The sequence below is a fragment of the Amblyomma americanum genome, chromosome 2 (genome assembly GCF_052857255.1).
Source record: "Amblyomma americanum isolate KBUSLIRL-KWMA chromosome 2, ASM5285725v1, whole genome shotgun sequence".
Lineage (NCBI taxonomy): Eukaryota > Metazoa > Arthropoda > Arachnida > Ixodida > Ixodidae > Amblyomma > Amblyomma americanum.
The window spans coordinates 114,323,009-114,336,776 of NC_135498.1; the positions used below are offsets into that span (position 1 = coordinate 114,323,009).

A 13,768-nucleotide genomic window follows, 5' to 3' on the forward strand; every position below is an offset into this window, starting at 1 on the left:
CTTCCCATGTTTGCGTGTTGGTTACTTTTAACTTGTATTTATCCTGTGTGAAGCTGCCGGCGCTGCTGAGTTAGCTTCGGTCTTTATGCGGCTAGAAACCATCAACATGTCAGACTGTCTTGCTTGTAACAGATTTTTTCTCGGCGACGAAATTTATCTTTCGTGCTCTGAATGCAAGTTTAGTTATCACGTGCGTGCTTTTTCGGGGGTTACGAAAAAAGCGCACCGCAAAAAATTGAAAGCCGCCTTCAATGGTTGGAAGTGTGCCACTTCCAAAACGGGCAAGACCCGAAGCGGTCAGAATTCTGCAAACGATGACGATATCGCTGAACTTGACCTTTCATGAAAAATTTGAAAACTGATGATGATAGATATTTATGACGCAAGGGCAACTGTGGCCAAAGAGCATGGCGCAAGGTGTTTTCGATTACTCAAAGTGGGGTTAAAGACCCATTTCGCTAGCATTTCGCCCTAAAGAAGACGAGCACCAGGCAGGGGAAAGCTTGTACCCATTGTATCAGCGGTGGGCAACCGGCGGCAATGGGCATCAGACCCCGAACCTCCCGCATACGAGAAATTTCAAAAATAAACCAGGAACTTTCCGTTTTCCTTGAAATGAAAGTCAAAATAGCAACTCTTGAAGAAATTAAAGAGACTCTGACAAGCGCTAGAGTTCAAGAGGGAATGCAAGAAACTGCCACAAAATGTGATTAGATAATTATTCAGATGAAACAGCCAAACGCAAACGTTGCAGGCTTTCGTGAGCACGTAGAAAAACTTGACGTCAAGGTAAATGAGCAAGAAATCGACAAGATTCGGCAATAGCTGAACGATGGTTTATGGTTTATCGGGGTTTAATGCTGCAAAGCAAGTCAGGCTATGAGGGACGCCGTTGTGAAGGGCTCCGGAAATTTCGACCACCAGGGGTTGCTTAACGTGCACTGAACAGTTGAATGACCACGATCAGTGTGGCAGATGGGTAAATTTAGAAGTGCATGGTCTGCCCCAACATAAAAGTGCAAACCTGCTAGATAAGCTTAAAAGCATCGTAGATGAGCTGAATCTTCGACGCCTTTCTAGGCAAGACATTGAACCCGTCGAGCGCAACTACTGCCGTAAGCAACCGATGTAATCACGTGATTTTTAACGTCAGCATATGCCGTGAGCAAGCTCATAACACCAATTTGTGTTACCGGAACATGAGGTGCAAAGCGGTTGCCTTTTCAACTTTTGGATATATAGTCAGCATTTTTCCACAACAGAAGAAATAAATAAAAGGGAAGTTCCTAACCGCTGCCTTCTGCCCTTTACTAACGATGTCTCAAGCAGAGCGACGGTTTTTGCCGAAACCTTTATTTTATATTCACTTTTTGGTTTGCTCTGTTCCTATATAAATGCCAGCATCCGCAAATAGCCTTTTCACAAGACCAGATATCCTCGAAGAAAGCGCCATGATACGTCTTTTCTCTGCAGCCAGCTTACTTCTGCTGTTTTGTGAGTACTTTGTCTAAAACAAATTTATACGTATTCTAGAACTTCAGCACTACCGCCCTTTTAAATTGTGTGAACAAAATGTGAATTTCTGCGGTTACTGTTTAAACAAATGTATGATTTTAGTACGACGCTAATTTAATTTCAACTCTTACAGCTTGCCTTCATTTAGGACATATGTTTTAGAGGAACAGAAGGCGATTTCGCTTTTAGAGACGATTAGAAGGAACACAAATATACACTGTCACTGTTAAGGGCTTCGGCTGGAAGCTAGAACTGCATCAGTGCTTCTGGCATGAAACCTTGTTTCCCCACCTAAATTTTTCCAAACCTCATGAAACATGTGCCGATGAAATCCCACGGGCCAACTACCTGGGAGCGGTCAGAGTGATTTACCTTTGCCAGTGGTGCATACCTTGGAGGTAGAACGCCTCTATGAAGACCCTCAGGAGGATTCTTAGTGTCAGTTCTGGGCATCCCACCGCTGCCACTACTGTTAGAACTGGGGCATCTCTGCCTACTGCCATTGTTGCGTAAAGCTGGGCGACGAAAAGAAAAGGCGACGGTGAGTCAACAAAACGCCTATGTACGGCATAAAAGATGGCGCTACGTTATCGGCACTGCGGCCGAGAGCACAACGGGCTCACATAAAGGACACGGCGCCGGCAGAGCATCTCTCTCGCTAGATAAATCCGTCTGCTCGTCTGCTGCTTCCGTTCGGCGCAGCTCGACTTTATAGCGTCCGCTGACCGCTGGAGCAGCTTGCCGTTCAAACCCTCCAATCATGTCACGGCACAGGTCACAAACTCAAGTTGACGAATGGACGAGAGGAGCTCGGCCGTTCAAACTTTGCAGTCGGAAAAGGGCTGCCGGCAAAGCATCGGTTGCGTCTCGAGCAGGCACTTGCCGGGGGGGGGGGGGGGGGGGGGGGGGGAGGATTCCGCCGGGCGAGCCTTGATGAATCATGCTGACATGTCCGAGAGTCCGGGCTTGCGTTGCGCAATGGCCGGCGCACAGCTATGGAATCCACAGATGCCAGTGGAATGCGTGCTCTGACATAACAGCACCCCCGCCGCCAGATAATGCGGGGTACGCCAAGCGCCTCTTAAGTTCTCGTCCGGTGTTCAGGCAGAGGTGGCACCACGCTCCCTTCTGTGAACAGGTCCCGCTCGTCCGGCCTGGATCACTGCTCCGCTGCCTTGCCGCCCAGGTGTCTCGACCTGCTTCGCTCGGTTCTTCTGACGGCCTTGCTTCTCAGCATCGGTCTTTGATCGTTCGGCATCGCATCTCGCCAACAGGTAACCCACAACAGGTAACCCCAACACGAGCAAGTGGCCTCTTTTACCTGTCAAAACACAAGACTTCAAAGTAACCAAAATTCCTGGCAATAGTTCTGCCCCTGTTTTTGCTCCCTCTTCAAAAAGAGGCACATGTTCGGTACAGGACACTTAAAATCAGAACTCAAAATGTCAAGCATATGCAACAAACGAAACGAAATGGATCTAAAGTAAATGTGGTACAAAATACACAAAATTTGGTACAAAATAAATCGCTCAGGCAGAAAACCACTCAGCCTAGGCTACAAATAAGAACATCAATTCTGCCCCGAACTACTAGCGAACTTCGTAACTGTTCGCGAAGTGACAAAATGCAGGTCACCAAGAGGTCGTTCGCGTTTAACGCGCTTCTAACGAACGGTAAACGCCATAGGCTACCGCGGGAGTCTTTATAGCGGGGATGTCTGCACCCTTCTCTGTAGCTGCGCTTTTTTCTTTCACAGTACTTGTTCGTCCAGCTTTTACGGGAGAAACAAGACGAGAACGATTTGCTTTCTCTGACTGACGACTCGTCGCTTCCCTTACGCTTCGCGTGCCGGTCGCGACTTTCTATTGCGAGCGCGTAACTCTTCTGATGGGACAGTCCTTTCTTTTTCTTTGTTCGTGGTTGTAAGTGAGACATTCCACGAGTGTTTAGTTCCTTGCGCACCCATTTTTCGTTTCGGTCGATGTGAGGTTCGCCTCTATCTTGCCTTTTGATTTCATTTGTACTGAACAGCATTATCTCAACTCGCGGCTTTCCATCGCGATACCTATGCTTGACCGTGAGCTTAGACGGTTTCTTCTTGCCAGTTACCTTGTTGCCCTGTGACTAAACGCCGCACAATATTGGGCTTTATGCGCATTACACGCGTTTTCTCTGTGCGCGCGTTCAGCTTCCTGTGGAACCATGGTTTCTTACATGACAGTGGTGGAAAGTTAGAACCTGCATGACAGGAAGGGTCTTCGTGCGTCATGCTCTGCGTGCGCTCGCGGCAATATTCACCTCGTCACTCTTCATAATTTTTCGCCTCCCGGGTGGCGCTCTATTGTATATCGGTTTGCTGCCTTGATACTCTTTCCCGCGCAAATGCATGTATGCTTTCTTTTTGCAGTTTATCTTACTGCCCAGACTCGCCTGCCACGGCATACTTCTTCGCTTCGCATGAGTGATGGCGATGCCTCGCACATGTCTTAAGTTCTAATTCTGACGCTAGTTTAAGGCTGAAAACGTGAGTGACGTTGCTGCTATCATTTTGCAAGTGACGCTGATGCTTGCAATAGTGACACGCCGTTTTGGTGCGATTGCCCTTTCTTCCTTTTCGACGGCACCACTCTTTCTAACGCCTGTGTACCTAATTTCGGTGGCAACACTCTCGCACTAGCTGCTGGTCCTTCGTTCGAAGGACGTGCTGCTTCCGTAGCCCAGGTCACCTAGGTTCCTGTTCTCTGACAATACCACTCTAATTGTCAGACGATTCACCTGGCTCTGGCTTGTATTTGATGCCTTTACTGACATCCTCAAAACCGCGTTCTTCCTCCTCAGAGCCTCTGAGTGCACATTCGTCCTCATCCATCTCGGATGAAATGACGTCTACAACCGCCATGTCCCCTGGATAGTCCTGTGCCCCTCTGTCGTCCAAACCTTCGCTTCTTGAGGCGTTGACGAAGCAGTGTTCTCTCCTGACACGAGTGCTGCTAGGCAGCTGTCGTCACGTCTCTGACGTGTTTAAGCCGACTGTAAGTGGCGGCCGGCCTTGCACTCAGTTGAGGTGTTGCCGCCATTGCAGCTGCTTTTGGACAGTGAATAAGCTCGCAGCGGTGCGAAAGCACAAGACTCGTTTTGGGTCGCTGACTGCAAGCACTAATGTATAACTCAGCGTCCGCAAACTTCACATGCGTCTGCTTCCGTTAACTGAGAGTATCAGGTTTTTGCATACCTGTTGAACGCGATGCAGAACATGGTGTGCCATCCTCTGACTTTGCTTGCGTCGGCACTGTCCTTTTCATTGATGTCCAGGCGGACTTCCTCTCTGCTACGTTCTGCAAGTTCTCCTGCTTTTGACGCGCGAAGAGATCCACTTTCTGATACCTCCGCTGCCATCTCAATAGGCGAGACCGCTGTTAAAGCATCTTCCGATGCTATGGTGACCTTATCTGAAGGTACACAGGTTTCCTGAGTTGGTGAATTCGGGGCACCTTCCACTTTTACTGTAGCAGTTACATCTGCCAAGTACCAACTACCTTCCTTTGTGCCGCCCTGGCAGGCCTGTTCTACTGCTACGCACTCTACCTCCTTGTCACGATCATCCGAGCCTTACGCATCGCTCAACGGTGGCAATGTTACCATCTCGTTGCCTGTAGCGTTGAAGCTACTTTCGGTTACGTCAACAGTGACCTCTACGCTTCCCCCAGAGTTCTTGATCTGAGGATCTATCGACGCTGTATCCAAGCTACATTGCTCTTCCGCTTTTCCGAGTGGTGTTTTCCTCTACGGTGCCAGGCCAAGTTTCTGCGAAAGCTTCTGCGCTCGAGATCGCGTAAGGGCCATGCATGCCACACCGGCAAAGATCGATTTTGCTTTATTTCTCAGAAGCTGCTCTGAGCTCTTTAAACAGAGATAAGGAAAATGATCGGGGAGAGCGGTAGACACGGCCGCCATGGCGTTGAGCTGACCAAAAGAGCCCTCAGTGATCACCGTAGCGATCGGTAAGCGACCACATTGCTTCCCGGCACTTGCTTTATCCAGGCGCATTCTCCTTTAAATCGTTCGGTGAGACCAAAGACGGGTGGAAAACGTTTATAGTGGCTGCAGAGTCTCGAAGGCACTTTTTGCCTTTCACACTAATCTCCTGCATATATGTATATGATTATAGCAACCGCATACTCTTGTGTTTCCCGAATAGTTGCAAAAGCGACCTTTTATTTACAGTTTGCCGTGATATGCCCTTCCTTTTTGCAGTCATTGCAGGTCGAAGGCTTGAGTGACTCAAATGCACGTGCGGCATCCGCGCGCTCTTTTAGAGCAGTCTCATTTGAAGGACACGGATATTTTAGAAAATGGCAACGCGCGAACAGTTTCCCTTCAATCGGCTTCCTTAGAGAAGCCTTCTTAGTTTCCGCTTTTTCGATGCGTAATACCCTGCTGTGCAAGTTTCGGCTAGTCTAGTATTCCTCAGCCAGATCGGCTGCCTTGTTAAGGTTTGCCTCCATAAGCCTATCCTGTAGCCGCAGCGTTACATCGTCGTGGATGGAGCGGTAGAATTGCTCCAGTGCAATCCACTGTACCACCTGATCCTTGTCGTTATAAACTTCCTCATCCTTGAGCCATTCACCTAGGTCGGCTTACACACACCCTAAAATTAATCAAAGCATCGGCGACGCAAGTGTCGCGCATTATAACCAGGGTCTCCAGAAGGAGGCACGGCCTGCGGGAAAATGACACTTTAACACTCGTCAGAAGCCTGCAGAATAACATACAGCCTCGCATACTACAACTGCACTAAGAGAGAAATACTTCAGGCAGACACAATAATAAGGAAAGCATATAAGTTAGCGCTCCACCAATCGCAAGCAACCTCAACGGCGAAACTCTTAGCCTTGGGTTTGCATAACACCTTAAAAGAGCTGAGAGAAGCCCAACTTGCGGCGCAGCTACAAAGGCTAAAACAAACCAAAGCTGGGATAGCGCTCCTAAATAGGTGTGGCTACGAAGGTGCGCTGCAAGAAACCAGAAGAACAGAGCGGATACCTGGCGAATATCGCAACACACTCAGGATAGCCCCGATACAGAAAAACATGGATCCAAACCTGCATAAAGGACGCAGGGAAGCTGGGGCAAAATACTTTCAACAAATCCTAGCCGAAAAAGAAAACACACTCTACACAGACGCGGCTGCGTACCCGAGAGATTCTCGAGAAATCAGAAACAGAATGGTAGCAACGGCAATAAACTTTGCACACAGGGAAACAGCCAGCGCATCATTCAAGGACTGTGCGGCCGAGGAAGCCGAAGAGGCTGCCACCGCCCTGGCGGCGGCGGAGGGCTACCGGATCCGAAGGTCTCTAACTATATTAACAGACTCGCAAGCAGCATGCCGAAATTACATGAATGGCAAAATAGGACGGAAAGCTCTACATATCCTTAAATCGGCCAAAATGCCGCAAACCGAGGAACAACAACTGCAACACGTAATCATGTGGGTACCAGGACACACCGGGATCGCCGGGAACGTAGAGGCTGATAGGATTGCTCGTGAGCGCACAAACCGAGCCTCCACTCAAACTGACCTCGACAACCCAGCAGCAGACCCGGTACCCCTGAGCTACTCAGACATTCTAAACTATCACAGCGGAACGCGACTCAAATATCCGCCACCCCATAACAGCCTACACCAACAAGATGCAGTAGGCTGGAGGCTGCTGCAAACGGGGACTTTCCCCAATCTAAATACCTTAAGTAAAATCTACCCCACGCAATACATCAGCAAATGTCCGTGGTGTGGAGAAAAACACACGTTAATGCACATAACGTAAGTGTGTCAGAAAAACATGGATCTAGCTGCAATAAACAAAAACTCGAGTGCGGAAAAGTGGGAGGGGATGATCTCCAGCGAGGACCCGGCCGTCCAGCGCGGATTGGTGCGGAGAGCCTACATGGCGGCATACCTCAGTGGAGCCCTGGACCAGGGGCCCCAACCCTGTTAAGATGGGCTGCAATAACTCATCGGAAGATGAAGAAGACAGCCCGCGACCGCTAATAACATATTTTAATATAAAATATAAATAAAGTTTTTCCTCCTCCGCCTTCAGCTTAAACGCGAAGTCAATGTGTGACTCACTGCGTTTTTTTGCGTACTGGAATCTTTGCCGGAATGCCTAAGATGACAGATTATGCTTCCTTAATAGGGCCTCTTTCACCTCTTCGTAGCTCTCGAACGGCTTCTTCGACAAGCACGTTATCACCTCAGATGCTTCCCAGAGAAGCACAGCTAGCCAATTCTGTGTTCACAGAGCCCGCTCAATGGCATTTCTTTCGCAAACATGCTCAAATTTTATGAGATGTTTTTCCATGTCCTCGCCATTACGAACGGCGGCAGTTGGTCTCGAATTCTTAGGGCGTTAGCCTGCAGCGTTGTTGAAGCTAGGCCAGGCGCCAGTGAGTTTTACCTCTGCGCCAACTCTCCCATTTTAAGGCGAAAGCCTTTAATGGCTCATGCTGCGTCCGTCCGTCCTTTGGTCCGTCTGTTACGCTCTTGAAAGATGGTCTCCGATTTCACCTGCGCGAGCTAGCGCGGGCGGATTTTCTCGGAGGCCACGTTGCGCCATTGGTAGTTCAGTGTGCTTGGGCGAGGTGGCGCCACCGACGCGCGCACCGCGCCTGTGCCAGACGCCTCTCAGCTGTCGACCGAGTTAAGTGCCGCGCAGCCTCCCTCCTAGCGCTCGCTTCAATGGAGTCTCACAATGCGGAAAACTCAGGCTCTTAATTAAGATCTTAACCACACATGAGCGACACAGCGGCAACACCCCACTAACGGCTATCGCCTCACTGCACTTTAGGCTAATAAAGTGCCCCCATGAATTTTTTCTCTCGTGCTCTCTGGCGCCCCTTTCTGTCTGCCTCTTCACGGCGTTCTTTGGCCTCCTCGCGCTCAAGGCGTTCTGTGATCTGAGCCAAGGCCTCATTGGCTTCCTCAGCCGTTGCGCCTTCCACACGTATGACCTCAAGAATCGCATGCTATCCTTTTGCGGGGCCCAAAGCAATGCCCAAGTAGTCACAAATTTCGGCGAGTTACTCCCTTTTAAGATTCTCCATCGTTCTCACTAATCTCTTGCTCTTTGCCGTTGCTAGAATTCCCTTGCCGTGCACGGCTATCGATGAACTAGTAGGACACGCGCAAGCAATTCTTTCCATTAACGCCTTGTTTACTTCCTCAGCACCAGCTGTGGCTTAAAAGCACTGCTACGAGGTTCGAAACAATAAACCTTTCTCCAGTGCTTCACACAGCCCTACTCTAGGCTACAATAACGTGTGTTGGAGAAGTATGGCGAATTGAGGTCAAATCGTCAAGCACTCACCGCGCCGAGGTAGCTGACGCCGGTCGATCCTGCAGCTGCCATCCACTCTTAGGTCTGTGCATTCCAACGCTGCCACCACTGTTACGACTGGGGCATCTGAGCCTGCTGCCACTCTTGCACAGGGCTGAGCGACGAAACAGAAAGGTGACGTTGAGTCAGCGAAACATTTGTGGACAGTATAAACAATGGCGTTAAATTATCGGCACTGGGGCCGAGAGCCCAGCGGGCTCACACAAAGGGACACGGTGGCGGCAACTATGGGAGCCACCTAAGCCCCCCGCACACTCACTGAATAAAAAAAAAAACCTGTGGCGAGGCTTGAATTCAACCAGGTCTTTTGGCGTTTTGAGGTGGAGACTCTACCACTCCGCCACGACCGCTCGACCTTTAAAGGGACACGGAGGAGAAATTGAAGCTGGCTTGCATCCACAGAATAGCAGCTCCTGATCACAAAAACGCCGCTCTTCCTGAAAACAAAGCTCTTGTAATGTAGAAAATAGCAAGAACCAAAATACAGGTATTGCCACCACAGGCCAATCTCGCAAGTACAAGCGTGATGCCTTCCTAGGACAAGAGGCGCCACCTTTGAGGAATTTTCCTTACTTCATGAAATCACGAATCTCTGAGGCTGGCAAAAGAAGTTTGCGCACCGCACCTCTAGCCGTCAGAAATCACGGAGTCTGCGTTTACGTCACGGTTCACGTCACTCCGTTCTGTGTCGTCATAAGAGTTGCCGTGACGTCATAAGAGTTCCTTGAGTTTGAATCACGGCGGCGGGAAAAACTTTTTCAACTTCGAATCCAAGTTTCTTTGAAATAAATGCATCTTTCGCGCCCAGACAAGCGACAACAGTAATGAAATGCCGAAATATCAGATTTTGCTAACAAAAAAAATTGACAGAGTTCTCCTCAGTGTCCCTTTAACCATCAATAAAGGCGCATGTTGTGAATGCACTCTTCCGATGAAGAAGTCGACGCGCTTTCGCTACGTTTATCCTAGCCTAACATAACTAGGCCATCAGCAATTTTTTAGCCCCGATGACTGTTGCCGCAGCCAGGCGTTCAAACCCTCCAATCAGTTCACAGTTCGAATTTCACGAATCGACGAGAGAAGCTCGGTCGTTCGAAGTTTGGAGCCGGGAAAAAGCTCCCGCGAAGCGTCGGTTGGAGATCGAGACGATGCTTGCGAGGGGGGAGGGGGAGGAAGCCGCCTGCCCTGAATCATGCTGCAAGCCGCGACATGTCCAAGAGTCCGGGCTTGCGTTGCGAAATGGCGGGAGCAATGCGCTTGCTTCCACGGAGGCCAGCGGTATGCGTGCCCGGGCATAACACTAGTTAGAAGTGACTGTTTACAGTGAGTGAATGTGAAAGAGGAAGAGTAGCAGATTTAGTTAGAAAGGTGAGAAGTAGACACTTCGGATCATTATTTCTCCTGTAACACTCAAGCGCACAACAGGAAAAAGAAGAGGGCCCTGATAGGTAATAATGTGGATATAAGAGGCCTCGCCAGTCTTCCATGAAATCACCAACTAGTGTCATCTGTCGGTTGCCAGTGGCTCACACTGTGTTACTGATTATAAAAGTCTGTGTTTGAGAGAAAAACATGGAGTGCAGCCAGATGCACCGCAAAGAAGCGGATTTTCATGATGTTGATATGTGTGTCAAGGCTCATAAATTGGAAAGTTGATTTTCAGATGCCGGCATGGTAATTACAGTTAAAGACACGGACACACAGAGATGCCACAGGAGACACACTAGACACACTAGACTTGCAACTAGAATTTTTTTGCGGGCAGGGAATATTTATGCACTGATTTTTCCTTTTTCCTTTGTGCTCCATTGCTGTCACCTATCAGCTGCTGTCGCGTCAAGTGATGATAATGAAAGAGAAATCACCAAAAGCACATCCGAAGGTTAAATACGGGATCAGAGTTACATGCCAACATGAGTGAACCTCATAAAAGCAATATTGAAAAAACAATAATAATAATGGGACATGTGAAGAGACGGCAACAGGTTCTAAAATTCTGGCTGAGGAAAAGATAACGAAGTTAAAAGCACGATATAGCTGAAAGGCCATAAATTTATGACGCGATAGTGGGTTTAAATGTTCATTTGAGAGACAAGTGTAAAAGCTAACAGCAATGGAAATTGTCAACTAACTTAAGGTGGGCTTGGTGAAACATGCCTAGTCAGACAGCTGAAAGATGTAGTACCAGTAAAAAAAATAATGGTGTCTTCGACTGGTCGCTCCCGCGATCAGGTTAAGATCTGGCAGAGTGGGAGCCGCTCTCGCTCCGAGCGCATACCGAGACTAGTCAAGCCGAATGGTCAGCGAGTTTTTAGAGAGGAAGCGCTGGAGGCAGAAGGGGGACGTAACTTCCGGAACCACTACACGGCACCGCTGCTGATGTCAACAGTAGCCGCACGTAAGGTCCCTTGATTACCTTTAGCCGCACATAGTTTGCATCGCGGTCGCCGCTGAGCCTGTATCGATCGCTACCCCGGCTTTCCGTCCCACGGGGCGCTCATTTTTCGAACATCGCCTTGTGGATAGCACTGTCGTCCTCGTCTGAGCTGCTGCTGGAATCGCTGTTGTCATGCGACAGAAACACATACCGCGTCCCTAGCGTAGTTATCCGGCGTCTCTTGAATATTTTGCCTCACACAGCGCGGCACTCAGAAACACAACACAGCAAGGACGCTACTACTGCGTCAAAAGCGTACACTTGCTTCTGCCTACGCGCAGGGGACGCCGAGGCCTCGCACCGCTTTCGCGAAATAGCGGGAGTGGCTCTGTCATGTGGACTCATCTCGGAGCCCCTCCGACTTTTTTCTCGGAGCGCGTCAGAGCGCTCTGAGATGGAGGCGAGCTCTCAGAAAGAACCAGCCGAATGTAGTCAGAGCGGCCGGTTTCGACCAGCCGAATGTGCGGTCGCCTTTCAGAGCGCTCTAGAGCGATTTAAAGCGACCAGTCGAAGACACTATAACATAAAAAGAAAAAAAAACGGTACCGAGTAGCAAATACGCTGTTTAAACAGTTAATATATGTAATGAAATGAGAGTGGGAGGAGTTACAACGAAAGAATTCCACAAGGTATACAGAGCATCAAGCCAAAAGGCAAAAGTGAAGCATAAAAAGAGTGAAGGCTACGAAAGAGATTCAAAATATGGTGAAATAAAGCGACAAGACAGAAGAAAAAAATTAATCCTACGCTGTTTACTGCTAAAATCTTCGCAACCTAGAGGATTGAATAAGATACGTACTTAATGAATTGTTCAGCAAGGCGGAAATTTGGGCGAGTTGGTAAGTGTTCATTTTCGCTCTCAGCGCAACACGAACGGGACACAAGACGAAGGACTAGCACAAACAGACGCTGACTATCAACTGGTTTTTTATTGAAGAACGAAAAGCGTATAAATACAAACAGTCAACTACTTATCAATCAACAAAACATATCTGGAAGGCACGTGGGAGGTCAGATAGCTCAATTCCCTCTCGGATAACGTTATGGAAGGGCAGCTGATACATGTGCCGTTGTGGTAAATATAAAAAGCTTCCATTACCTCGCGTGTTAGTTTATTGTTATGTCGGAACAGGATGCGTGTGTTCCTGTAATCGGGAACACATTGGCACTTTTTGCACTGGAAAGACGCCTGGGCAAGGGGGTCCCCTTTCGCTCTTCTTTCTGCATGATCCTTTTTATGCCTGCATTGGCATTGCCTGATGTGGGAGCCTGTGTGAGACAGGCGGTCATTTTTCCTGGTGTTTTCATGCTCCATCAAGCGTTTGTTAACGCACCTGCCAGTCTGGCCAATGTACATGGCACCGCAGGAGAAGGGGACCTGGTATACCACCCCTACCTCGCAAGGTATAGATGGCGACACATGACGCACCTGACAAGCATCCCTCTTGCTCTTGCCGTAGAGCCTCTGATTGACCTGTTTGCACATTGCGCTACGTTTTCTAGGTGCAGAAGAGACGACTTCAACGTCGTATCTGCCCGCAACATTTTTCAGCCCATGTGACAAGCAGTGTGCATACGGGACCACAGCCGGCTTTTTCTTCTTTTTGGCTTCTTTCGGCTGAGCCCCATTCTTGAGCTGCCTAAGAAGTTTCTCCGCTGCCCTGGAAATGAGTTGATTTGGGTACCCGTTCACACGTAACCTGCCTGTTTGTGCCAAAATGCTCTCTGGCGTCCTTTCATGGCAAGATTTCCTGAGAGCTGATTGCAGGCAAGATGCGGCAATGCCCTCCTTTATGAGCTTAGAATGGCCAGACCGGAAGTTTAGCAACGGTTTGGCAGTCCTCGGGCGATACCACCAACACAAATGTGTTTTTCCCCCCACACAGTGCCAAATCCAAAAACTGCAGTTCTTTGTTGCTGGGAACCTCAGTTGTGAACTCCAGCCCACGTCCGCATTCCTTAAAAGTCTTCAGAACGTCGACCAGACTTCTAGGCAAACTGCCTGTTCGGGTGAGCACCAAGTAATCGTCGATATACCGAAAAATTCGGACAACTACCCCATCCAATGCCTTTTCAATTTCCCTATCAAGCCTGCTTAATAATGTATTAATGTAATTAATGTATTTGCTCTATTTTTCGTTTTTGTTTACTATATGTACGTGCTGCAGAATAAGCCTTCAAAAATTCCTTCCGCAACCCCACCGAATAGCTACGACAGCAGCAGGAAATAAGTTTTGTAAGCATTACAAAATTCCTGGGCAATTTTGATATGGCCAGCGGCATGTAGAACGAGCTGAAGCTGAATTGTCCCGCGAACACAGCTGAAGAAGAGACCAGGACACCGCAGGAAATCAAGGCAGCAGCGAATTTCGCGCTATGTTCAAAAGAAAGTGAACCAGCAATCACAAACAAGCTT

At 48.8% G+C, this 13,768-nt stretch overlaps 1 protein-coding gene and 1 pseudogene across 3 annotated transcripts in view; one reads left to right on the forward strand and one right to left on the reverse strand.

The window, feature by feature from the left end:
- Positions 1-1,422: 1,422 nt before the first annotated feature.
- The window catches only part of LOC144121764 (uncharacterized), a 39,960-nt gene continuing 27,614 nt past the window's right edge, over positions 1,423-13,768 (forward strand). For all 3 annotated transcript variants that reach the window (XR_013312689.1, XM_077655136.1, XM_077655137.1), the window contains exon 1: positions 1,423-1,494. Coding sequence is in view for 2 of the 3 variants with exons in the window: in XM_077655136.1 (XP_077511262.1) it covers positions 1,452-1,494 (43 nt within the window). In the remaining variant the exon portion in view is untranslated. The remainder of the gene's footprint in view (positions 1,495-13,768) is intronic.
- On the reverse strand, positions 5,299-8,622 carry LOC144118656 (uncharacterized; annotated as a pseudogene).